This window comes from Eptesicus fuscus, chromosome 9, assembly GCF_027574615.1.
Source record: "Eptesicus fuscus isolate TK198812 chromosome 9, DD_ASM_mEF_20220401, whole genome shotgun sequence".
Taxonomy (NCBI): Eukaryota; Metazoa; Chordata; class Mammalia; order Chiroptera; family Vespertilionidae; genus Eptesicus; species Eptesicus fuscus.
Genome location: NC_072481.1, coordinates 31,162,489 through 31,187,447, shown reverse-complemented (window position 1 = coordinate 31,187,447; position 24,959 = coordinate 31,162,489). Strand labels below are relative to the sequence as shown.

Sequence of the window (24,959 nt, the reverse complement as noted above, 5' to 3'; positions counted from 1 at the left end):
CTCCCTCCCTCTCTGCAGCCTTCCTCATGCCTCCCCGATGGCTCTCCTCTCCCCAACGCGGGGGAAGGAACCAGGTGCCCTCTTTGGCCAAGTCGAGCCATCGTGGGTTCCCATGGGCAGAAGGGGAACCCTCAGAGGCATTCCCTGAGCTGTGCTCTACCTGACCCGTTGCTGAGCCCGGGGACAAAGAAAAATCAGAAACGGTTCCTCAACAAGTAACTCTAAAACCCGACCATCGACCATCGACATCCATATTGACCACCAGGAGGGGCCATCAAGCCTGCGGGGCTCAGGGAAGGATCTCTGGCAAGGCGGCGTGTGAAAACGTGCACAGCGCAGTGAAAAAGTCGGGGGACAGCGCAGGCAGGCCTGTGGGGGCGCCACGTGGGCACAGACGCGCCAGGGTTCTCTGGCGAATCACAAATCTCAGGCCCGGTTGCTGTGGCAGCAGCGGAGGCCCGCGGACCCACGAGGTCCAGCGACAGGCGCGCGCAGGAGTCCAGGGGGGGAGGGAGGGGGGAGGCCCAGCCCGCCAAGGACCTCGCCGCTGGGGCGGGCCAGCGGAGCGGAGCGCCTTGCCTTTTGGGGTACAGAGCCACAGGTGGGGCTGGGCTGGAAGCTGGAAGGAGAAAGGGCCATCAATGCAAGGGAGGAGCTGTAGAAGGAGCGGGGCAGTGAGGGGTGGGAGGCTGGACACCCCTCCCCCCACACCTGCTGCACTTCCCTGTCTAGAGTCTGTTGATCACTGTGATTAAATTATTTAAAACCATTTCAAAAGCACCTACAAGGTGCCAGGCTCAGGGGCCAAGTGCCCTGGCCCCTGCATAGCAGGTCGCTCAGCTTAAAAGTGGCGGGTGGGGTTTCAGTCCAGGGGTCTTTCTTCATTCATACTTAGATATGATATTGAGATATACACACCGCCTTCTCTATATGTTGTAGCACCTGGGGATACAGCAGTGAACAAAACAGCAAAACCTTGTACTCAGGGATTGCATTCTTGTGGGGCGGGGTGGTTGGAGTGGATGATAAACAAAAAAGAACAGTGTATAAAATGTTGGGTAGTGATAAGGGTTGTGGAGAAAAAGAAAGCTGGGAGGAGGAGGAGGAGGTGCGTGCTGGAGGGTGGGGCGGGGGTTGCACAGAGAAAATGACTTTTGAGTAAAGCCTCCCAGTGGTGGGAAGGGGACCAGGCAAGAGTGGGAGGTGACCAGGAAGGACGAAGGCCCTGAGGTGGGAGCAGCGCTGTCACCCTGCACGGACTAGCTCCAAAGTCACCTTCCCTGCCCCCAACCTGCTCGTGCTGGGGCTGGGGCCAGGCGCTGGGCTCTCCCACGGCCTCTGTCCTTCCCCACGTGTGATGTCTCTGCTGTTTATCCTGAGCAGAAGCAGCTGTGAACCTTCATGGAGGCCCCGCTTCGTTCCATAGACTACGTGAGTCTCCCCAGCTTTGCTGACCCTCCCACGTGGGCTGGCCTCTGCCCTCTGAGCCCCCCACCCTGGTGGCTGAGCTGAGCCATCTAGGGATAAGCCTTACACCTCTCCACGCCCTTAGGCCTCAGCACGGAGCTTGGTTGGAGCCAGGGCAGGACTGTAGTGAAAACAGCGTGGGTGGGGGCCACAGAGACCTGGGTTCCAGCCCCACCTCTTGCACTGGCGGGCTGTGGGCTGTGACTGAGTTACTCCTCCCTGAAGTGTGGGGAGGCCAATGACAGAGGAATTCATGTTGGTTCCTTGAGTACCAGGCCCCTCAGTGCCAGGCTAGGTGCTGGGGGTGGGGCCGAGAGGGGCAGGTCACGCCCAGGTCAGGGTGCAACTTCGTGAGGACTTGCTGTGGGTGGACTGGGTGGGTGTGGCTGTCCCAGCTCTGACTGTGCTCTGACTCAGTCCTACTTAGGACCTGGGACCTATGGCTGCAAGGAGATCTGCTTCGGCAAGAAAAAGGTCAAGAAGGAGGTGGGTACAGGCTGGGCCAAGGCCCAGAAAGCCATCGGCTGCCCCAGCTGCCCCACTTCTAGTTCCAGACCATCACGAGAGAGAAGCGGCTGCAGGTGAGGTCCCTGGGCCGCGCTGCTCCCCGCTCCAGTGGAGGCCTCAGCGTCCTCCCAGGCCCGGGAGAGCTCGTCCTTTAAGGACCACCATCATCTCCCCGGGCTCCTTCCATGTGGACACCCCCAAGTTCAAGGTGTTCACCTTCTCTCTTTTCTTGAAGGGGCAGAAGGACAAGCTCGGGCCTGGCTCCTACAACTTCAAAGACTTCTTAGAACAGCTGCAGCGGAAACCGTGCAGCAACCGGGGGCTGCTCAGCTCCGGGGAGCTTCGCTTCCGAGGACTCATCGGGGTAGGTGTCCTCCTGGAAGGACTGGGCGCCCTCCCACCCTCTGCTCCTTTCAGAGCAGGGTGCCTGGGTGGTGCTGGAAGCGCCCCCTCTTGTCCCATTTCCTCCCCAGGCTTGGCCCGGCTCCCCATTGGGTCCCCACAGCCCTCAGTTTTCCAGGGCCACAGCCTCAAGGCCACTGGCTGGTGTATAGCCCTGTGTCTGTCCCCCAACTAGACCGGAAGTTCCCTGCTGCCAGGGATGGGTCTGGTTCATCTCTGAGGCGCCTCCCCCCCCCACCCCCCCGACACACACACACACACACACACACACACACACACACACACACACAGAGCCCGGCACACATTAGGTGCTCAACAAACTCATTCGTCTATATGTCCAGCCAGTAATGGTGGGGCACCCTCTAAATGCCATGCACTGTTGTTGGTCCTGGGGACCCAGCAGTGACGAAAACAAGGTTCCTGCTGTCCTGGAGCTGGTGCCCTAGAGCTGGAAACAGCAGCATAAAGAAGCAAGTCATACGCCATCAGGCTTATGAGGAAACCTGAGACGGGAGGGATAGAGAGTGATGGAAGTGTAATTTATAGAGTGGCCGGGGATGGGCTCTGGGACGAGGTGACATCTGAGCAAAACCTGCAGGATGTGAGCAACTGAGGTTCATGGTATCTGCGAGAGAGCACTCTGGGCGAGCGGGACCCGCAAAGGCTAAGGCCCTGAGTTAGACCAGCCGGCAGAGGCCAGTGTGGCCGGAGAGAGTGGGCAAGGACAGAGGAGGAGAGAGAGCAGAGCACCGAGGGCCGGCCAGGAGGACCTTGCAGCAACGTGGGGCTTCTGGTTGGATTCCAAGGGCTGTGTGAGGACAGAGGAGGGTTTTGTTGGGAAGGGCCTGGCTGATATTTTCAGAGGTACACCCTGCTTGTGGAGGTGAAGGCTGGAGGCTGCAGTGGTCCAGGTGGGAGGTGATGGCCATGAGAGGTGATGGCCATGGGAGGGGGCGGGCAGGAGGGCCACAGTGGTACCACTGTGGGCCAGGGTGAACATCCCACGTCTGTGTGTGTGTGTGGGGGGGGGGGGGGGGGGCGGGGAGACACTGAATGGGGTTCAAGCTCAGTAAGGTCATGAGAGAGAAGGCAGGAGTCACACTCTACTGAGTGAGTACTCGGTTTGCTCTGGCCCTCGCCTCCCCTGGCCCTCGCACGCTCTGTGCTGGACACTCTTGGCTGCTCCCAGCTCCTCACACGCACCACGCTCTTTCAACTAGGGCTTTGCTCCCACTCTCCCTGCTGCCAGAAATGCCCTTCTTCCTTTAGGAGCCCTTCACCTAAGAAACTCCTACTCATCCCTCAGCGCTCAGCTCCAAGGTCTGACCTGAGCCCCCACTGGATGACATCTCCCTTTCCTAAGCACCCCTATTGTGATCCTGTGTTTAGTCCCCCCTCTCCCCACTGGAATCAGCCCCTGAGGGTGGACCACATCTGCCTAGCTGCTGCAGATCCCCAGATCCTAGCGGTTCCTGGCACATAGTAGGCACACAAGAAGTATCTGTGGACACTGTGCATGCCGGCCTCCTAAGTACCAGGTGCTCCACAACATTCTCATTTTTTTACATTCACTCCTAATGAGGCCCTGGAGGCTCAGGGAGGGTAAGCAACTTGCCTCAGGCTGCACAGCTGCAAGCCAGGAATGTCCAACCCTACATCCAGGGCCTTTTCCCCACACCTCGTCACTGGGAAGCCTTCTCTGCGGCCTGGAAATTACTCCTTGCCTTGCTCAGGGGACAGGTACCTGCATCTTCAGGTTTAGATGCTGTAACTGCAACATAGAGAGGGGTTGCCTGCAGGCGTTTAAAAGTGAGTCACTAGCTTCAAATCTAAGGTAGTAATAGCTGACACTTAACACAACACTTACCCAGGCCAGGCACTGTCCTAAGCACTTCAGTGTAGTAATTAACTTAATCTTCACAACAACCCTATGGAGTAGTCACTGTCATCATCTCCACTTTCTACATGAGAAGACTGGCGTTCAGAGGGTTTCAGTAACCGCCCAAGGCCACAGAGCTACTAAGTGACAGAAGCAGGGTTTGAATTCAGGTGTCCACGCGTAACCGCTGCGCTGTGCCCATCGGCGTGGCTCCCTTGGATTTTGTCCCTAAGTCACTGTGGAGGACAGGGTCTAATGTCAGAGCCCAGCCCGGCTGAGGGCGGAGGAGTTGGGGAGCACATCCGATACTGTGTGTTTCCTTCCTGTGTCCCCAGTCCCAAGCTCTAGGGCACCTGGGAGTGTTGGCCAGAGTGACAATGCCATGGCGTGTCCCTCCCTTCCAGCTGTCTCCTTCCCTCTGGTCCCCACATCTGCCCCTGCAGGCACCTTGGCCAGGCCCTGCGGGCTTTCCCGGAGTTGCTCTCCTAGGCTCAGCCTTGGACAATAAGTTCAAGGAGGTGTCACTGCCCTGGTGGGTGAAGGCAGCGGGGAGCTCACGTCCCGGGCCTGCTTTCCTCAGTCATCGCCTTGCTGTGAGCCCTGGGCTGGGAACCTGATGGCCTCCCCTGTCTCTGGCCCCCATGTTGTCCCCCCACCTCTGTAGGTCCATCAACACCACCTGCCAAAGCTGAGGGGCCTGATTTGGGGTCCCATTACTCCTCCCCCCGCCCCCCAGAGGATGGGGCTGTTGAACCCTGCAAAGGCCATGCCTTCTCCTCTGGTTTCTGAGCCCCACCCCCCACTGGCACTGGGTGCTGCCACCACCCTTCCCTCTGCATTCTCCCCGCTCTTGGCTTTGGGGACACTGGGCTCTGCAGCCCTGGAGTTCCTCCGCCAGCCTCCCTCCGTGGCTCCTCTTCCCCAGCCCTCCCCACTTCGGGGTGATCTCTCTCCCTCAGCCCGGCTCCATGCAGATGGCTCCAGATCCCCACCCCAGGCTCCCTCAGGCACCTCAGACTCTGCACCCACCCACCATCCCCCATCACATGTCAACATCTCCCCCAGGCCTGCTCTTCCAGGGAACGGTTCCACCCAGCTGCCAGAGCCGGGACCCAGACCCCTGTCCTCTGTAGTCACTGGGGTCTGTGCTCTCGCCTCCTGTCCTCCTCCCAGCCTTGCTGCCTCAGGCCTGGCCCAGACCACTGCCCCACCCCACCCAGGGGCAGCCCCTGATGGATTCCCTGGTCTCCTACATTGCCAGCACCTTCCTCAGCGCCTCACACCTCAGAATCAGGTCTCAGTGAGCCTCAGGCCCCACTGAGGATTGGTTGCCTCCCGCATGTGCCCTGACCAGGGCCAGGGTTGGAGCCTGCAACTGAGGTACATGTCCTAGACCAGACTGGAACCCGGGACCCTTCAATCCACGGGCCTATGCTCTAGCCACTGAGCCACACCAGTCAGGGCTGAAACAATCTTATAAGTGCCAGTTCCTCTGTTCCCACACACCCCTCTGGACCTGAAAGTCTGAGGGAAGGGTGAGGCTCTGCCACGGAGTGCCCGCACTGGGCTGCAGAGGCCGCGGCCACCTCGTCCTTTTAGGACTGTGGGTCGCCTTGAAGGTCCGGACACGATGTGGCTCACTGCCCTCCCGCCGCAGTGCCGACATGGTGCCTGGCAAACAGTAGAGGCTCAGAAAGATGGTGGGTTTTGGAATTGGGACCCTTGCACTGCCTCTTTCTGGAGGAGGGACCTTGGACCCAGGTTTGCCTCTCTGCGACTCGGTTTCCCCATCTGCAATTGTGGACGGCACTGATTTGATTTCAGCGGTTGCCTCCAGGACCAAGATGTTAGGCTTGTGAACACCTACCACATGGTGCAGGGACCCAGCTTCCCGCCGTGGGGCTTTCCTCCTGAGCACACCGGAAACCCAGGCCCTGGGAGCGGCCAACATTGAGTCGTGTTCCTCCGAGGGCAGCAATTCAGGTGCCTTCACAGGCCTGACTCCCAGCAGAGCTCCGGTCCTCTCCTCCCGCCTGGCTGCCTGGTCTGGCTGCTTCCCCAGGGCTTCTAGGGACCAGAGGTGGGAAGGGCTGAGCCATCATGGAGCAGTGGTGACCCCTGGTGGCTAAAAGATGCAGAACAGCAACAAACATCCCTCTGGGTCTTTGGTCAAGGACCTCCACACCCACCCACTGGAATACATTGCAGGGTGGCTCTTCTCATTCCACCTACAAAGAACATATTTATTTTAAAATATATGTATATGTTTTTATTGATTTTAGCTATAGAGGAAGGGAGAGGGAGGAGAGAGATAGAAACATCGATGAGAGGGAAACATCAACATTGATTGGCTGCCTCCTACACACCTGCTGGGGATCGAGCCCGTGACCTCTTGGTGCATGGGTCAACACTCAACCACTGAGCCACACCAGCCAGCTGAAAGACTATTTCTGACCTTGGCAGTCAAGGTCCCCGGTGGTCATTCCAGCCTCTCTTACCTCCTCTCACCCCCTCACCACAGCCACCCCACCTGACTTACCATGCGTCAGTGCTCACTATGTGCTGGGCACCGTGCAGGACGCTTTATGGACATTTGCACATTTTATCCTCATCACCCTGGAAGAAGGTATTACTATTCCCACGTTACAAAGGTGGACCATGAGGCTCAGACCGATTGAGTGGTCTGCCCAACAGGGTACAGTGCGGTGGCTATTTCAGGGATTCACTCAGCTAGGAAAACAGCAGAGGCAGGATTCGAACCCAGGACTCCAGATCCATCCAGGTCACGGCACAGTATGAAACTCATTCATGCAAATGCAGGGCTGTGACCTGGATGTAATAGATGGAATTTCCGAGACCGGCTGGGCTGACAGGGGAAGGAAGGTTCATTTCTGAGAGGACATTTCAGTTGGCTCTGCAGGATTAGAATAATTTTCCGAGGCAGAGAAGGCAGGCAGGGCATTCCGGGGGGCAGTCACAGCACAAGTAAGCACAGGTAAGGAGGTTGGCAGAATGGCACGTGTTTGGGGACCAGCAGAGACCCGCTTAGGCCGGAGTGGGGCTGTCAGAAAGGAGCAGCAAAAGGTGAGCTGAGAGGCAGCAGGGCCCTGGTGAAGAGTCTGACTGTGGAACTGAAGGTCCGATCGGCGGTGGAGGCTCCTCGGTCAACAGTGCTGTGTGTTGGGGGGCGGCTGGCACCTGAAAATCCTGCCCCCCTCTTGGGGGCATCGCTTCCTCAGGTGCGCTGAGCACCAAGCGTGGGACTGATGGCCGCATGTCTCCCCGTCTCCCCACAGAACTACTATCCGGGCCCTGGAAATTATGGAGAGAAGGGCAACCCCTACACAAGGCTGGAGGAGAAGGCCTGGAACCGCTCTCACTCCGAGGGCCTCATGTGCCGGATGACCAACAAGCCGCACCCCTTGGGTCACGAGGTAGCCCCCTCCCCTGGCCCAGCCTGGCCGCTGCCTGCATAGTCCTGGGAGCAGACTCCCAGAGCAGATGGGGAACCCGAGACCCCCCAGAGGCGAGGGGCCTGCTTCGGCAGCCCTCCACAGAGACTGGCGTCTGTGCTCTGTTCCAGGGCAGCGGCCTGGCACCATGCACCTACTCCTTCAAAAGTGGCATCGAGGCATTCGTGGAACGCGCCATGGGCACCCGCGGCCCCTATGACACTTTCTCCGGCGATCGAAGCAAGCCCCAGCCTTACGGACATTTCTCTGTGCAGGTGGGTACCCTCACGTGGGGGTTGATCTCCCCAGCAGGATAACAGGCCTCACTACCACCCGGAACACCGCCGTGTGCCGGGCACCATGCCCTTCCCACATCCTGCTCACTTCACCCTCGCAGCGGGCGAGATATGGCTCCCTGTGTTAGATGAGGGAACCGAGGCTGGCCACCCCACTCATAAGGTGCAGACCTGGGATTTGAACCCCCGCACGTCTGTCTGACTTCACTGCCAGTCCTCTCTCCTCTGCACTGGCACGAGTTACAGAAGCCGTGCAGATGGCCACAAGGCCGTGGATGGGAGACTGGCCGCAAAGCCTTCAGGGACTCGGACAGCTCAGGTTCTGGGTGCTGCTGTTCTGGACACACTTACTTTCCGGGCATCGCAGACCCAGCTAAGCTGGCCGGGTTAGTGGCACAGTTAACTAGGCAGAGAACTGGAGGGCTGGGAGGGGAAACTGAGGCATAATTTTAGCTCGAGCCTGGCCAGTATGACTCGGTGGTTGAGTGTCGACCCATGAACCAGGAGGTCAGGGTTCGATTCCTGGTCAAGGTTCGATTCCTGGTCAGGGTGGCTCGATCCCCAGTAGGGGCATGCAGGAGGAAGCTGATGAATCGTTCTCTCTTATCATTGATGTTTATCTCTCCCTCTCTCTCTCTCCCCCACTCCCTTCCTCTTTGAAATCAATAAAAATACATTAAAAACATAATTTTAGCTTGAGCCTCCCTTAGCTTGTACCCATCAAGTTCCTGTTGTGTGATCCATCGCACCCTGTGCTTTGCTTTCTTCATGCTCATAGCAACTGGACTCCAGTATTTGTGTAATTACCTATTTTTTTTTTTTTTTTGTCTCCACGTCGCTCTGTGTGGACGTTTATGCCAGGTAATGGTCTAGGTGCAGGGCACACCTGCCCCTTTGGCGGTTACATTCTAATGGAAATGGAGACATAGTCACGAGTGAAAAACAAGATAGAGTGTTAGCAGGTGGTGAGTGCTGTGTAATGGGCACCGGAGTGCTGGGAAGAGGGTGCGTGGGGATATGTTGAATACTTTTGGGTCAGTTGGTAAACGGCCATTGAACTGAGCCACCTGATGCCTGCAGTCCTGCGCTGAGCGTCTGCCCCCTGGTGGTCAGTGCACGTCATAGCGACCGGTCGTTCTGCCATTCGGTTGATTTGCATATTAGCCTTTTGTTAGATAGGATGAGCCTGCATTGACACATCATGGCCCAAAGTCCACAGCTGACATTAGCTTCTTGGTGGCGTACATTCTGTGCGTTTGGACAAATGTATGATGATGACATGTACCCACCAGTATCGTATCACACAGAGTAGTTCTCTGCCCAAACGTCCTAGGTTTCCCCACGAGACTCAGTAAATGTTCATGAAACAACTGAAAGAAAGAAGGAATGGATACCCTCAAAGCGGGCCTGTGGGAGGGGGTGCTAGAGACTGTCCGACCGATCCGCCCAGCTGGGGCTGCCTCACCTGCCGCGGGCCTGGCCGCAGGTGTCCTGGCTGCAGTGGGTGGGGAGTGGTGCCTCATTGGGTGGCCACTTGCTTTTCTCCAATTGCCGGGGAGGGCCCAGAGGGGGGCGTTTGATTCCCCCGGCTTAACAGAGAACCTTTCCCTCCTCTCTGTTTCTCAGAAAAAAAAGCCCAGTGAGCTGATGAGTGTCAAGAGCTTCGTGGAAGAACTTAACTCTCCTTGCAATAAGAAGCGTGGGGCGTTTTCCAAACTTTCCCGCAACCCAACAACCCCTTCAGAGAGGATTTACTGGAGCACCCTCAGCCAGTGTCCCCGAAAACTAGTCAGTTCCTCCCCCACCCCATCCCCGCCTGCCTTCCTTCCTTCCTCTCTTGGAAAGTACTCCTGAGGGCCAGGGTCCAGTGCGGTGGCTATTTCAGGGGTTCGGGGGGGGGGGGAGGGAGAGCTCAGCCTCGTGTCAGACCCATCTGGTTCCCAGGCCTGGTCTTGCACTTCCCAGTCACACTGGGCGAGTCCCTCTCCTCTCTGAGCCTTGGTTTGCACCTTGATCTAACCAGGAGCGTGCCAGGTGGCTGTGGGCATTAAATGAGGTTAAAGACTGGAGCTCATAGGGTAGAGCCTGGTCAGAGAAAGTGCCCGGTCGGCATTGATCTGCACCCTACTCCCCAACCCCCCCCCCCCCCCGCCCCCGGTCCCTGGAGAGAAAACAAGGGGGGACACTGGGGCAGGGCAGAGTGCAAACAAGGGCTCTGCCCTGACCAGGACTGCATGCCTGTTCCCGCTGAGGGAGTCTTGGGCCCCCCTCTGTGGGGTGACAGCCTGTCATCTAAGTAGACCCCGACTTTAGCTGGGCACCCCCTCCCCAGCAGGGTGTGGGGAAGGGAAAAGGGTACCGGCATTTCCCGAATGCCTGCTCTGGGCCGGGCCCCTTCCAGCATCGCCACCCTTGGAGGGGTTTCCATTTGCATTTCCCAAAAGGAAACGGAGCCCCAGGGATAGGAAGGGCTTGCCCAGGCTCCCCCAGCGAGGGCGAGACGGAGCCAGTCGGACCCAACCCATCGAGCTCCAGAGTCTGGAGGCTTCTGCTCCCAGGCTGGGGTCTGTCATCTCTCTGGACCCTCCCAGGCCTGGAGGACCCTGGGAACCTGGAAAGAGGTGTCAGGCTAGAGCGTGGGGGTTAGTATGGGAGGCTTGGATTTATGAGGGCACCATAGGGCCCTTCACCCTGGGAGGTGGGCTCCTGGTGATCTGGGAGGTGGCTGGCCTCCCACTGTCCTTGGCTCAAGGCCCAGGGCTATCGGGCACCCTCACCTGCCCTGGCCCCAGGCTGACCATCTCTACCCCTTACCCCTAGGCCACGTCTGGGCCCGGTATGTGGCTTCCTCCAGAGAAGGAATGCAAACGTGGCAACCAGCCGCCATTCCTGCTGTCCTCCAAGCGGGCAAGCGGAAGGACCAACCAGATGCTTATGGGGAGTTGGGTGAGTGGGTCTTTGGGGGCGACGAGCAGCCCCAAACCCACTGCCCCCCGGGAATTGATGCTCTGAGTGAGGCCTGTTCCCTACCTTCTCTCCCCCACGGACTAACACCCACTCCCACTATGATATTTCTCTAAGACCTCCGCTTTCAAACTTGAGTGGGCATTAGCATCCCCATAGAGGGCTTGTTAAAACACCGATTGCTGGACCCCACACCAGAGCACCTGATTCAGAGCCTGGGGCGGGGCCTGGGAATTTCCACTTCTGACAAGTTCCCGGGTGATGCAGATGATGCTGCCCCAGGGACCACACTTTGAGAACCACTGCGCTAAGGGACATCACCCAGAACTGTCTCATTCTCTTCTTTTTTCAGGGGAGCGCTCCCTCCCTTCTCTCTTTGTATTTGTCTTGAGGCCTCAGGGGCAACTGGTGGAGTTGGCCTGTTTCTCCTCCCTGGATGAGCAAGGACTCCAGTGTCCCCCCTTTTCCCATCTTCCCCCTCCCCAAAGGCAGCCAACCCCATGTGTGATGTAATCTTCTCCTGTCCTGACTTCCAGTAGCACAGGTTAGCTGTGCCTGGTTTTGAACAGGTGTGTTCTTAAAAAATATATTTTTATTGATTTCAGAGAGAGAGAAACATCAATGATGAGAATCATTGACCGTCTGCCTTCTGCGTGCCCCCTAATGGGGATTGAGCCTGCATCCCGGGCATGTGTCCTGACCGGAATCAAACCGTGATCTCCTGGTTCATAGGTCGATGTTCAGCCACTGAGTCATGCCGGCCGGGCTGAACAGCTGTATATTTTTAAGGCCTCTCCTGGTTTCCCTGGGAACATCTTGCTTGTAACTCACTTGTCTTCTCATTACGCTCCCATTGCCTCATCCCACCCCGCACCTGAGCTCCACTCCCAAGGACAGCGGCATGCCAGCCATCCCACCTCCCCACCTCCTCACCTCCTCACCTCCCACCTCCCACCTCCCTGAAAGATGGCGTGGTCCCCAGTGTATCTACCCCACCTGCCCTTCCTGCTGCTCATGAGGACCAGCTGGTCAGTTCCCCTCCTCCTTCCTTTTCTCACCGCCAGCCTGCATCTCCTGCAGGGAGGAGGGTCTTCCCTCGGACACCCCAAATGAGATGTTTAGAAAAGAGCCAAATGACCTTGCTGCTGCCCCAGGGCTGGCCGAAGTGGGAGGGGCCGAGGTGAGGCCCGGGGTCCAGAGGCTGCGCTCGCCCGCACATCTGGCTGGGAGCCTGCTCCCCCACGAGACAGGCCTTTCTCTTGTTGGCAGCAAGTTCAGCTTCACACTGGACCAGGGTTTGGTTCCCAGCGTCTCCCAGCTCATCCTGGTGCCGTTCTCCGAGGATGGCGGGTCCCTGTCCTGAGGCTGCTCGGCCCTCACTGGTCCCCCTGGGCAGGTTGATCTCCGCTCTGAACCTCTGTCTTGTATCCATGGCCGACCCAGGTTCTGGGTGGGCTGGCACATTCATTTCCTAGGGCTGCCATAGCAAAGTACCACAAACTAGGTGGCTTAAAGCAACAGGGATTTATCCTCTCACAGATCTGGAGGCCGGAGGTCTGAAATCCAGGCGTCAGCAGGGCTGACCCTCTGAGACCTGCTGGGGGAATCCTTCCTCTTCCTCGCCTGTGGCGGCCAGCAATCCTTGGGCTTCCATGGAAATGTATCCCCCAATCTCTGTGTTGTGTGGCCATATTCCCCCTTCCCCTCCCCTCCCCCCGCCCCATCTCTTCTTCTACACGGACCCCTGTCACGTTAGGTTAAGAGCCCACCCTACTCCAGTGCAACTTCATCTTAACTAATTGCATCTGCAACTAAGGTCACACTCTGAGGGGTTGGGGGTTAAGGCTTCCACATCTTTTTTGGGGACACAAGTCATCCCATAATAAAGACAGTAGGGAGGAGCCTGGGGAGGGAGGAGGCCTGAGATCAAGTCTCCAGGCCAGGCGTCCACCTGCTCACAGCCTGCCTCTCTCCCTGTGCAGAACCCCGTAGGTGTGGGCTACTACCTCAACACCTGGCTGCTGGAGACCAAGGACCAGCGGCAGCGATACCGGTCCCTGTTCATGGGCGGAGCCAAGCGCTATCCCTCAAACCCGGCCCGGGACAAGTTCTTGCAGTGAGTGCCCCTGGAGCTCCAGCAGAGCTCACTCTAGGGTGGGCAGGGCCGTCCCCCAACTTGTGCTCCTTTCCCAAGGGAACACGGCTGCTGCCCCCAGAGCCTGCCAAACAGCTGTGGCCATGGAGAGAGTTCAGATCCCGGCCCTGCCGGTTATTGGCTGTGTGAGGTGTGGGGCATGTCGCTTAACCTCTCTGAGCCTCATTTTCCTTAGCTGTCAGATGGGCAGAGGACTGTGGAGACCCAGATGAGGTGCTGTGGTAAGGAAACGGAACTCACCAACACTAACTCCTTCACCCACGACCCACACCGTCCAGGCTCTGCCTCGCAAGGCTGCACCCTGTGACCAGAGCTAGCTGTGAAACGACTTGCAAGTGTTAGCGGCCGCCTCATTTTATTGACCTAAGAGGCCATCGGTGACAGTATGTTCTTAGTTTGAGGAATGTGAAAATGTGAAGCATGCACTTTAGTGTTGATCGTTCTGTTGTTGGAAATCCCGGGGAGGGTGTGAGGACCAGGACTGCTCAGGGAAAACCAGCTTTTAATTGATTATTTGTGTCAAGGTAGTCCTGTGTCTTCCTTGCTTTGGTGGCTTCCTCAGAAAAAGGAATGGGAGGTAACATTTTTGATAGACTGCATTCCAGGAAAAAAAAATTATATTCCTTACCTGAGAAACTGATTGATACTTTGATTGGATATAAACGTTTAGGTTGGAAATAATCTTCCCTTGGAATTTTGAGTTTCAAGTGTGGTTGTTGAGAATTCTGGTGCCATTCCGGTTTTCTGTCCTTTGTATGCAGCCTGCATCTTCCTCTCTGGACCCTTTTAGGATCTTCTCTTTGTCCCTCGTGTTCTGAAATTTCATGGCCATGGGTCTTCGTGTGAGTCTGTTTTCATTTATTGCTTTGGGTACTTCGTGGGTCCTTTCCTTCTGAAAACTCAGCACCTTCTATTCTGGGAAAAGTTTGATGTTTTTGTCTTTGACGATTTCCCCCTCTCCGTCTTCTCTTTCAGATGAATGGTTTGACGCTGTAATTTTCTTGTCTTTTCCCCCTTTATTTACCTTATCTACCTTTTCTGTCCCACTTTCTGGTAAATTTTCTTTGTCCTTATCTTTCTTCCTTACTATTACCCTTTTATGTGTTGTCATCTTTTTTCATTTCTAAGAGCTCTTATGTGTGTTTTTTAAAAATCCTCACCGGAGGATATTTTTTCCACTGATTTTTAGGGAGAGTGGGAGGGAGGGAGGGAGGGAGGAGGGAGGGGGACAGTGAAAGAGAGAGAAACAGACAGACAGAGAAACATTGACGTGAGAGAGAGACATAGATCGGTTGCCTCCCACAGGCGCCCTGGCCATGTGCCCTTGACCAGGAATGGAACCCGCGAACATTCGGTGTGCTGGACTGCCACTCTAACCATTGAGCAACACTAGCCAGGGCCTCTTGTGTGTTCCTTTCTCTTTAATATATATTTTATTAATTTTTTTCAGAGAGGAACGGAGAGGGTTAGAGTGTTAGAAACATTGATGAGAGAGAAACATCGATCAGCTGCCTCCTGCACACCCCCTACTGGGGATGTGCCTGCAACCAAGGTACATGCCCTTGACCGGAATCGAACCTGGGACCCCTTGAGTCCGCAGGCCGACGCTCTATCCACTGAGCCAAACCAGTCAGGGCATTCCTTTCTCTTTAATAGCACCCTGCTCTGTGTCATGCATGCAGCATGTCCTTTCATCTAAGGATAATGAGTTTTCCGTAGGTTTCCTTTTACTCTGCATTGTCTCCACTTCCTCCGAGTATTTTTCTTTCACTCGATTTGTAAAAATAAGTAATAAATAAATAAATAACAAAGCAGGAGCACAGAATTAACAAAAACAAATGGGGACTGGATGGCTGGAAGCGCTCTCACTGGCTCCTCACAGCTCCTCAGGGTCGTGCTGTTGTGCATCCCTGCCTTGGCTCCAGGGCGGCGATCACAGTCCAGGGTGCACAGCTGTGGGCGAGAGCGCAGACAGCCACGGGGTGTGCAGCTGCCGAGGAAAGACAAGGGCGATGGCAGTGCGACCTTCCCCATTTGCACATGAGTGAGTGAGGCTCGGAGGGGTGGGTGATGGGAAAGCTCAGGGTCCTGCAGCCAAACGGAGGTAGGGCAGCGACGAGGAGCCGGCTCTGACTCCGCCCTGTGCTTCAGCCTCTCTCCTCCTCGGCCCGTTTGGGGGAGGCTGTGGGTTGGCAGGACACAACATGTCTTTGCACAATTGCTGTCTTCAGTCCGGCAAGGGAGGGCATGTGTGGGAGAGTTGCGAAGTCACCTTCTGGAATGCGTCGTTACAGCTCATCTTTCTCACCCCGCACTCCCAAGCCTCACCTCCTCCTCCCTGCCAAACCGCGCCTCGCTCGGCAGCCTGGGACTTCCCTCCTGCCTGGGAAAGGCCGCCTTTTGTTTGTCCTTCCTTAGAGCTGTGTCTGTCGGTGCTGATACATTTGGCCGACTGACCCTATGGACCAGGTTTTCCACCCGCTCACCTTTCTGGCTCGCACAGCCAGGTCTCTCTACTCCGTCTGGCCACCTGTGGCTGGCTGTGTGGACCTGGGCTCTCTGTGCTCCAGCCAGGCCTCGCTTTGTACTACCCCCTTGCTCTTCAGCCTTTGGCCACGCTGTGATCTGTTCTTGGAACAGCCTTCTCCCAGTTTCTGGAAAACTCCTATCCATCTCCGCAACTGTGCTTAACCATGAGGCTTCCGAGATTTTTCCAGATAGTGTCTCTTTATTCTCAGCCTCTTGTGAGTTCCCTGGTTGGAGCCCTGTCCCCATTATATTGTAATATTTGTCCATATGCTTGTGGTGCCAATGAACAGAACTTCTCTATTGTCTGTCATGCGTAGGAGGAGCTCAGTGGATGTGTGTCAAAGGACGAGTCAGTGCATTCATTGATGAAATGGCCCAGCATCTGGGTAGCTCCATGAAAGGAACACGTGGGAACTTCCATTTAATTAGGGAGAAATTCATTTTTCCTTAAGATTTTTTTACCTGACATCTTATTATGAATTCTTTCAAACATACAGTAAAATTGAAATGATTTTACAATGTGCCCCTATACCTACCACTTAGATTATATCATTAATGTTTTATTCTTTTTGCTTTATGACATATACCTATTCATCTATTAATCTACTAATCATTCATCCATTCTCATTCTTCTATCCTTCTATTACTCATCTTATAATTTGATAAATTTCAAAGTAAATGGCAGACATCAATATACTTCCTCCTAAGTACTTCAATATGCATACTACCTTTTTAGCATTTTAAACTAAAGCCATATTCCTTGTCCAGAAATCTAAGATTGAAATAATAAATATCCATTCTTTGTAATAATACTTATAATTGAAATATATTTATAATGTATAGTGATTTTCTTTCTCTTTTTAAGAATATTTTTATTGATTTCAGAGAGGAAAGAAGAGGGAGAGAGAGATAGAAACATTAATGATGAGAAAAAAATCATTGATTGGCTGCCTTTTGCACACTCCTACTGGGGATTGAGCCTGCAACCCGGGCATGTGCCGTGACCAGGAATTGAACCATGACCTCCTGGTTCATACATAGGTCGACGCTCAACCACTGAGCCATGCTGGCTGGGCTGTATAATGATTTTTTATGTCTTAACTGGACATAGTAACTTTAAAAGGTAGGTATTACTCTCAGTGTTTTTCAGTTGAGACAAATCAATTTGGAGAAAGTGTTTTCCTAAAGTCGCTGCTAGTCAATGGCATTCGTGCGTGGTCTCCAAAAATTAGTTGAGCACTTACTAGCTGCCGGGCAAATCCTGCCTCCTGGGACATTGCAAAAGAGAACCAGATAGCTGTTCGGCCCCAGAGTGGCTCCCAGCTTCCCGAGGAAGGCACTCACTCCCCTTTCTACAGTTCCAGGGCAGCGTGAGAAGCAGGATGAGGGCAGATGGGACCCAGGACCTCTCTTCATTAAGAACACTTTCCCCCACTTTCTGGAGGATGAGAGCAGGCAGGCTAAGGCAAAGCCAGCCTTCACCATGACTCATCTTCATGTCCTCATCCCACCTGCCCTCACCTGATCACTTCCTTTTACCTCCTGGGCCTTTGTGCATGCTGCTATGGTGGAAGTTTAGTCAGGAAATGGGGACTCTTAGGAAGTTCAGCACAGACTTCCTGCTTCCTGCAACCCCCACGACGCATTTATTATTGAACACAGAAGTCTGGTGATTACCATGGAGACAGCATGGCGCCAGGGAAAGGCAGGGCCTTAGCTCCAAGGCAAGGCCATAATTTTGCCCACTCTTCCTTTCCTTCCTCTTTCACTCCTTTCCCTCCTTCCTTCCTTCCCTCCCGCCTTCTTTCTCATCTATCTTCCTTCCTTTATTTTTGGTGGGGGTAGACACTTGGGCATGTTTCTGGGCTGATGGGTTGGGCTAAATGATCTTTCAGGTGCTAGGATTCTGTATTTGAAGCTCTGACAACGCAACCTGGGGGCTCTGATGAGCTGAACTGAGTGCAAAGTAGAGGGATCTCCTCCTTAGAAACAGGCTGTTTTGATAGGAAAGGTCCAGAGGTCAATTTTGGCCCCTCACCCAATGTAGGATCTCCTGGGAAGCACAACCATCAGGTACTGGTTCATCCCTGTGGGCACCCTCCAGGGATGGGGGGCCCACTCCCTTCCAAGGGGCCAGTTCCATTTTCTTTTTTTCCTTTCTTTTTAAAGGGAACGGATCACACCTTTCACTAAGGGGAAGTGCCTTACAACTGTGGATTATAATTCGGATCCTACTCCTTGAAGCCACATGTGAAGGACAGCCTGCGGTGACCAGAGGGCCCCAAGGACTGAGGACAAATCTGGGGACCGGCGGGTGGAAGTGGGGATGGAGGGTCTTGGAGAAAGGACCCGGGAATGCCTGGGAGAGGGGAGAGATGTGGTGATGGGATCACTTCTGTCGGAGACATCTCCCTGGGGTCACAGTGTCTGCTGGGACATCTGGAGCCAGGCATCTTTCGATATGGGAGCTCAGTTATCCTGAGAATTCAAACTGGCCAGTGACGTGAACATGGGAGCCAGACAGCAGATGGACCGAAGGGGTGACGTACGGTGGACACTTTCGGGACCCCTTCTATTCTAAAGCCCAAGTCCTCGACCCCCTGTTCATTAAAATCCAAGAGGCGGGGGAGTGTGGCATGTGTCATAAGGCAGCTCTAGGTCCCCAGCAGGAGTATTCCGTCTCCATCCATGTTGTAGGTGAGGAAATCGTCTTCACAGGGTTCACTTGCCAAAATTTGTTAGATCACAACCTGGTGACAAAGCCAGGACTGTAGCCCAGAGCTCCTGACAACCAGGTCTGGTGCCTTAAAAAAGGTACTCCACCCTCCCCCTGCCCTAGCCGGGTTTGCTCAGTGGTTGGAGCATCAGCCGGGAATTGAGCTTGCCAACTGGTGTACATGCCCTTGACTGGAATTGAATCCACAACCCTTCAGTCCATGGGCTGAGGGAGGTGACCCATTGGTGTTTCTCTGTCTCTCCCCCTCCCTTCCACACTCTCTAAAAATCAATGGAAAAGCATCCTTAGGTGAGGACAAATAAAAAAAGATAAAAAAGAGAAAGAACTCATGGATATGGACAACAGTATGGTGATTGCAGGGAGGGAGAGGAAGGTGAGGTGAAAGACGGTATGGGGGGATGAATGGTGATGGAAAAATAAAACAAAAAGGGGGAAAAAGAAAAAACTTGAGGAATAAAACTATTCTTATGCTTAGAATGATTCAGAATTCGTATATTTTTTTAAAGATACCCCCTCCCCCCATCGCCTCACCTGGACTCTTCCCTCCCCCCTGCAGTCTGCTCTCCACCTTGTGGATGGGAGGTCCTATTAGCACCCACGCCAGTTCACATTGTGATAAGTTCAAAAATGGGACAGAAAGTCACCCAGGAGCCCACTGTCCTAATGATCCTGTCACGTCCCTCATGTTTTCAGTCCTCGCTCAGGGGCGCGCAGGTTCAGAGGGAAACTGACCTGGTGGGTGGCAGAGCCTGCACTTGAGCCAGGTCTGACTCCACATTGTGGTCCTCAGAGCAAGAAACAACAAAGGCTACTTTCCAGGTCACACTTTTATTTTTACAGACGCGGCGGCCACACAGCCACAGGGACATGAAGTATTCTGGACAGTAGCAGGCGCAGCGCCTGCCGTGGAGAGCCTGCCAGGGGAGACTCATGCCTCTCTCCTCCGGCCCCGTGACCAAGGAGGGGAAAATATCACACACACACCCCCTCCCTATTAGCAACACTCCATTACATTATACATCTTTCCAGCCGAAGAAACTGGCTACAATTGATTTTACAGAAAACCTTCATGTAGCCACGAAACTCACAGCCCTGGAGGGAGGGGCCTGTTCTACTTTCCACACACTGGCCCCCAGTGCGAAGTTCAGCTCCACCTGGAACCCGCACACGGATGGACAGTGATGGGACTGGCTACGAGAAAGCCGATAGCTCACCATGCTTGGAAGACTGCCTTTCCAGGCAACACGTTATTGGAATAAAACATTAACGTGAGGCTGGTGCAATCCCAAGACCTTCCCTGCCCAGCCCCAGGTTCGGGGTGAGATCTGTGCAGAACAGGATTTGGTTTGTAGGACTAAGGACAACAGAGGCTGCTAACATCTCTGGCCACATTCCCAGTGGCTTATGGATGGAGGTCTCACCAGTGAAATGATGGGCGAGCCTTAGCTGTTGGGTTAATCTGCCCAGGTGAACCATTCCTCTACAGCACGTAGGATCATCAGTTGAACCTGGAGCACATGGGCCCACCGTGAGAGCTAATGCCAGAATTCATGTGCTTTGCATACAAGCGTGAGAACGGGGTTTTTATATTTTTCCTATGCCCCCTCCCAGGGGCCCAAGGGTAAGGGGGTCCCTTTGTCTTCTGAGTGCCAGGAGTGCACCCAGCACTCACAGGACTGTGCTAAGGTACTTGGCAGTGTACCAAGCCCTGGGGGGCGGGTGTGTGTGTGGGTGTGTGTGTGTGTGTGAGCATCTGTCAGTCAAAGCGTGACTCTGAGGATTCTGGCAACCTGCAGTGATAAGCCCAACACTTCCTGCAAGCCTTTCTGAAAATGAGAGCCAGCCTTGGGCTGAAGGGCTGTGAATGACAGACCACCCCCAAGGGTCCACTTGATCATGTATTCTTCCTCTGACTTTCCACACAAATGAGGCTTTCCACGGGTTTTGCAACCATGGGGTCTGAGATAGCCATGCACTTCTATAGCAGAATGGCCCCCAGGGAGGTCTCGTCTGTGCCGATGTGACGGATGAGGAAAAGGTGTAGTTCCGAGGAACAAATGACGTGCCCACAGCTGCACAGCACAAGGACCACACACCAGGGGCTGAAACCCAGGCCTCCCGACTCCTGCTGCCGTGTGCGCTCTGCTCTCAGATGCCACTGCCTGGCACGGCTCACTCAACTCCAGCTTCCCTCACAGGGCGCAGTTCTCCTCAGATTCTGGGTCTTTAGCTGAGGCTGGGCAGGTCTTAAGATGGAGTTGCATAAACAACCAAGTTCTAGTTAGTGGGGAAGGACCTAGAGAGGGTCCCTTCCCTCTGGAACGGAAACGGAGCTAACTTTTCTCTGAGCTTAGAATCTGTAAGGCACTGAAATTAACGACAGCTGGGGGTGGGTGGGGGGAGAAAGAAAGGAGATGAGTGGTTGGAGAAATCAAGTTGATGTTCTATTCCTTCAGCCCCACGGTGAGGATCCACATGGAACCTAACAATGGCGGGCTCCACTTTCCTGCGAGTGTGGTCCACCCCCGCCCCCGCCGCCGCCCCGATACCACAGAGTAACGCAGACGCACCCCCCATAACTAAGCAGGTGCTGCGGATAAGAGGCATGGGGGGCTGGAAAACAAAGAATGAGTCCAGACCCTCTGGACCCGATTCAGACAGAAGCCACTCGTTCCACCTGTGCGGGAATCCCAGGCCTAGGCCGGGATTGGATTCAACCCTGAAATGTCTTCCCCAGGGGCATGGTCCCCTAGGAGTAGACTCGGTGACGGCCGGGGGCATGCAAGCCTGAGCATGAAGGTGGGAGGGGCAGGATCACCGAGGACGGCAGAGAAAACTTTGGGATCTGACCTGGCTTTGGCACAGCACTTCCTGGGCCTGCCCGCCCATCTGTTGCCCTCCTGAGACCCCAGGGGTGGAGAGGAACCTTCCTTCTCCCGTGAGGAGCAATCCTAGCTGACTGAAGCAATAGCGGTGACACTCCAGGGCAACCTTTCATCATTCCAGCCATGCCTGTGCCCAGGTGACCCAACATGGAGCTCTCGGGACTCAACCACGGAGTCCGGAGCACTTCAGTCAGATGTGATGCTGAATGGGAAGCAATGACAGCTACCACAGCCTGTAGGCAGATACTGTTACCCTCTGTCAACAGATGGAGAGCCAGGCTCAGAGGGGTTGAGTGACTCACTCCGAGTCACACAGCAAATGAGTGGCTGAACGGGAATTGGACTCAGGTTTACCTGACTCCAAATCCCAAGTCCTTCCCACTCCACTGGGCGGCCCCTGGAGGCTGGGAGCAGTCGGTCGGGGCTGTCTGCGTGGGATTTCTGGAGGGGTTTGCTTCTGCAAGTGTGGATCTTGGGGAGCAGCCAAGTTTGAGTGAAGGGAAGATGCCTGCTGGCCCTGGGGGCAGGGCCCACCACACGTCTGTCTCTGCGGGCGGGCTCCCGCTCAGTGCCTGGCGGCCTTGCAGATCTTGTCGTACACCTCGGGGAAGGCGTCCTGGCAATTGAGCTGCTCCCGCAGCTTGTGGTACAGGGAGCCGTCAAACATCTCCCAGAACTCCTCGCGGTTCATGTAGCAGTCGGCGTACAGCATCTGGAACCTGCAGAACAGAGATGAGGGCGAGGACGGGGAGGCGATGTCAGTGGGACAGGGAGGGGAAGCGGCTGAGAGAACCCCAACCGCTCTTCTGTGGAGCACACTTTGCAGGCAGGAAGCACTTTTGGAGGATTTCCCTTGTTTAATCCCCTCATGACCTAGTAGTGGAGGGTGGTGCGGGAATTCTAACCCCATTTTGCAGATGGGAAATCGAGGCTCAGGGTATTAAGTGGCTTGGCAGTGGAGGCAGAGTGAGGAGCAGAACTCGGACTGCTGGCTTCCCCCGTGCTCGGTGCACCACACAGCGGCTCCCCGACAGGCCGCTGACTGCTCTCTCTTCATATTTCTACTGATGTTCCATAAACTGCGCATATTGAAAGTGTACCACTTGCTAAGTTTCACTTACGTATACAAACTAGAAACCATCACCTCAGTCGAGATAATGACCCCAAGGGGTCACTGCTGTCTACCATCCCACGGGTTCTGGAATGTTATATAAATGGAAACATCGGCACCCCTTTTTCCTGGCTTTTTTCACAGTTATTCTGAGATCTGTCTGTGTTGTGTAGGTCAGGAGCTTGTTCCAGGCCGTTTTGTGAGCACTGCTCTGATCCAGGCCTCTGTGTAGCTTTCAGTCACGAATTCCTCCCTCCTTAGCTTAGCTTTGGTTTTCTAACCCGGAGTGGCAGCCCCTGAACATATGGGAAACCACCATCATCTGCCCCAGGGCGAGGAGCGGGGCAATTCCCGGGTTTCTGCTTGAAACCTGAGTCCAATTCCCGTTCAGCCACTCATTTGCTGTGTGACTCTGAGTGAGTCACTCACCCCCTCTGAGCCTGGCTCTTCATCTGTTGACAGAGGGTAACAGTAATAGTGACATCCCAAACAGTGACATACTTGCAGCTGGGGGATGCAAGTGTGCTGACCGGAGGAGGAGGAGGGGATGCAGAGAGAAGAGGGGCAGGAGCCCGGCACTCCCACCTCACCTTTCACGAGGAACTTCCCGAAGCACAGGCCGCCACAGGGAGCGACAGTCCCGCAGTGACCAGCTGGTCCCGCTCCAGAGCTGGCCACCTGGGACCTTCCCGCCTGCCCCTGCAGCAGTCCCCTGGGGCGGGAGGCCAAAGGGACTGTGCCACGCTCTGAGCCACTCACCCATGCACGCTGCGGACGAACTTCTCCAACTGCCTCATGCAGGACCTGGCTTCGAAGTGCTTTATGCGTGGCTCCCCGTAAGCTCCAATGTCCACGTAGAGCTCGGTCTCATCTCCCTTGGGGTGCACCAGGCCAGGCTGGCTGGGCAGGATGAACGGGCACAGCCAGATGGGGTAGACCTGGGTGGACCAGGGAGGAAGGTGTTGGTGCTTTCTCTCCAACAGGTGACTCGCTCATAGCTGGCCCACACCACTCCTACCCAAATGGAGGCTCTGCAGCACCGTCCAGGGCCCCTCCTCTGGCTGCTCACAGCTTCATCCCCACCCCCAGGACTGGGCTGGGCGCACCCCCTCCACCTCATAGAGGGCACAATGTGAGCAGTTCACGGCGTGCTCGTCACTGGGCCCCGCTACTTCTCTCCCACCGGGGCCGTGGCTGAGCAGGTCCATTTCGCAGGTGGGGACACTGAGGCCCAGAGGGCAGGCCTGGGCAGTCCCCCGGATCGGGGAGCAGACCATGGGTTCCATGGGGTGGCTCTCGGCCCGCCCTGCCCTGCCCCAGCTCACGTGGATGTCGTTGTGGAAGGTGTGCAGGGCCTGCATCAGGCACTTCATGGGCACCAGCATGTCCTGCACCACGTGGTGCTGCTCGTACAGCTTGCGGAGCGTCTCGCCCTGGGTCAGCTTCAGGAGGGAGATCTTGGGAGGCACCATCCATCCAAAGAGGTAGCGGAAGATGGGGTTGTTGCCGAAGGGGATGATGTCCTGAAAGACAGAGTTTGAAGATGGAGAGAAGGAACCAACCGGGGCCAGGAGCCAGGTCCTCGTTCAGTGCTCGTCATGTATGACAGGGTCCGCCCCCCCTATTTGGAGGGGCATGGTGGTACCCAGGATTTACCCAGTTGGATTAGGGTTTGATTCTCAGCTCTGGCATTGACCAGCTGTGATGACCTTGAGATAGTTACTTAACTTCTCTGAACTCAGTTTCCTTATCTGTAAAATGGGACTTATAAGAATAGTGACATACCAAATGCGAGGCACTCAGCCCAGTGCCTGGAACAAAATAAGGCAGCTATGACTGCGGTTCTAGTTGCTGAGGTCAGAGTGGCTGGCATGAGCGTTTGAGAGAAAAATGCTGTTGAATGCGAAGAGGAATCTTCAGAGAGCTTAAGCAATTTCTTTTCTTTTTAAAAATTTATTGAGAGAGAAACATCAATTTGTTGTTCTACTTATTTATGCATTCATTGGTTGTTTCTTTTATGTGCCCTGACCCGAGATCGAACCTGCAACTTTGATGTATGGGATGACACTCTAACCAACTGAGCTTCCCGGCCAGGGTCTTAAGCCACTTTTCTAAGGTCACACATCCAGGGACAGCTCTCACTGGGGTGGGCAAGGTCTGGCTCAGGTTCAGTAATGAGCCCCCCGGTTTACAGAATCTCCTGCGTCTCCTGAGACAAATCTGGCCCACCCTCTGGTTTTGTAAATGAAGTTTTATTGGAACACAACCATGCCCATTTATTTACACTGTCTATGGCTGCTTTCAGGCTGTGAGGACAGAGTTGCTCCTAGAGAGACCTCAGGTAGAGAACTCCTACCTGGCCCTTTACAGAGAATGTTTGCTGACCTCTGCTCTACTGTATGGATGTGGCCTCATTTATTTCATCAGTTCTGTACTGACGGGCGTGTGGGTCATTTCCTGAGCATTCCGATGAGTGTCCTTGTGTGCATGTGCCCTTGCCCATTTACACGTATGTTTACCTGCAAGATAAGTTCCTAGAAGTGGAAAATTCTGCTTCAGACAGTGTATGCAATTT

The 24,959-nt window shown here is 55.0% G+C and overlaps 2 protein-coding genes across 3 annotated transcripts in view; one reads left to right on the top strand and one right to left on the bottom strand.

Moving 5' to 3' along the window:
* The first annotated feature begins 516 nt into the window (after positions 1-516).
* On the top strand, positions 517-18,801 carry LEXM (lymphocyte expansion molecule). 2 transcript variants are annotated; one of them, XM_054720955.1, is made up of 10 exons: positions 517-601; positions 1,384-1,431; positions 1,885-1,953; positions 2,216-2,338; positions 7,552-7,689; positions 7,839-7,982; positions 9,630-9,791; positions 10,824-10,949; positions 12,950-13,083; positions 17,821-18,801. In XM_054720955.1, exons 2-10 carry the CDS (start codon positions 1,402-1,404, stop codon positions 17,891-17,893), a joined length of 999 nt encoding a protein of 332 aa, XP_054576930.1. In that variant the 5' UTR covers positions 517-601; positions 1,384-1,401; the 3' UTR covers positions 17,894-18,801. The 2 variants fall into 2 exon arrangements, with proteins under 2 accessions (XP_054576930.1, XP_027997877.2); XM_028142076.2 differs by having other exon boundaries at positions 2,210-2,338.
* A 395-nt stretch (positions 18,802-19,196) lies between these two features.
* The window catches only part of DHCR24 (24-dehydrocholesterol reductase), a 28,737-nt gene continuing 22,974 nt past the window's right edge, over positions 19,197-24,959 (bottom strand). The window contains exons 7-9 of the mRNA XM_008139268.3: positions 23,710-23,907; positions 23,144-23,322; positions 19,197-21,992 (exon numbers count right to left, since the gene is read on the bottom strand). Coding sequence (XP_008137490.1) covers positions 21,839-21,992; positions 23,144-23,322; positions 23,710-23,907 — 531 coding nt within the window. The 3' untranslated portion in view covers positions 19,197-21,838. The remainder of the gene's footprint in view (positions 21,993-23,143; positions 23,323-23,709; positions 23,908-24,959) is intronic.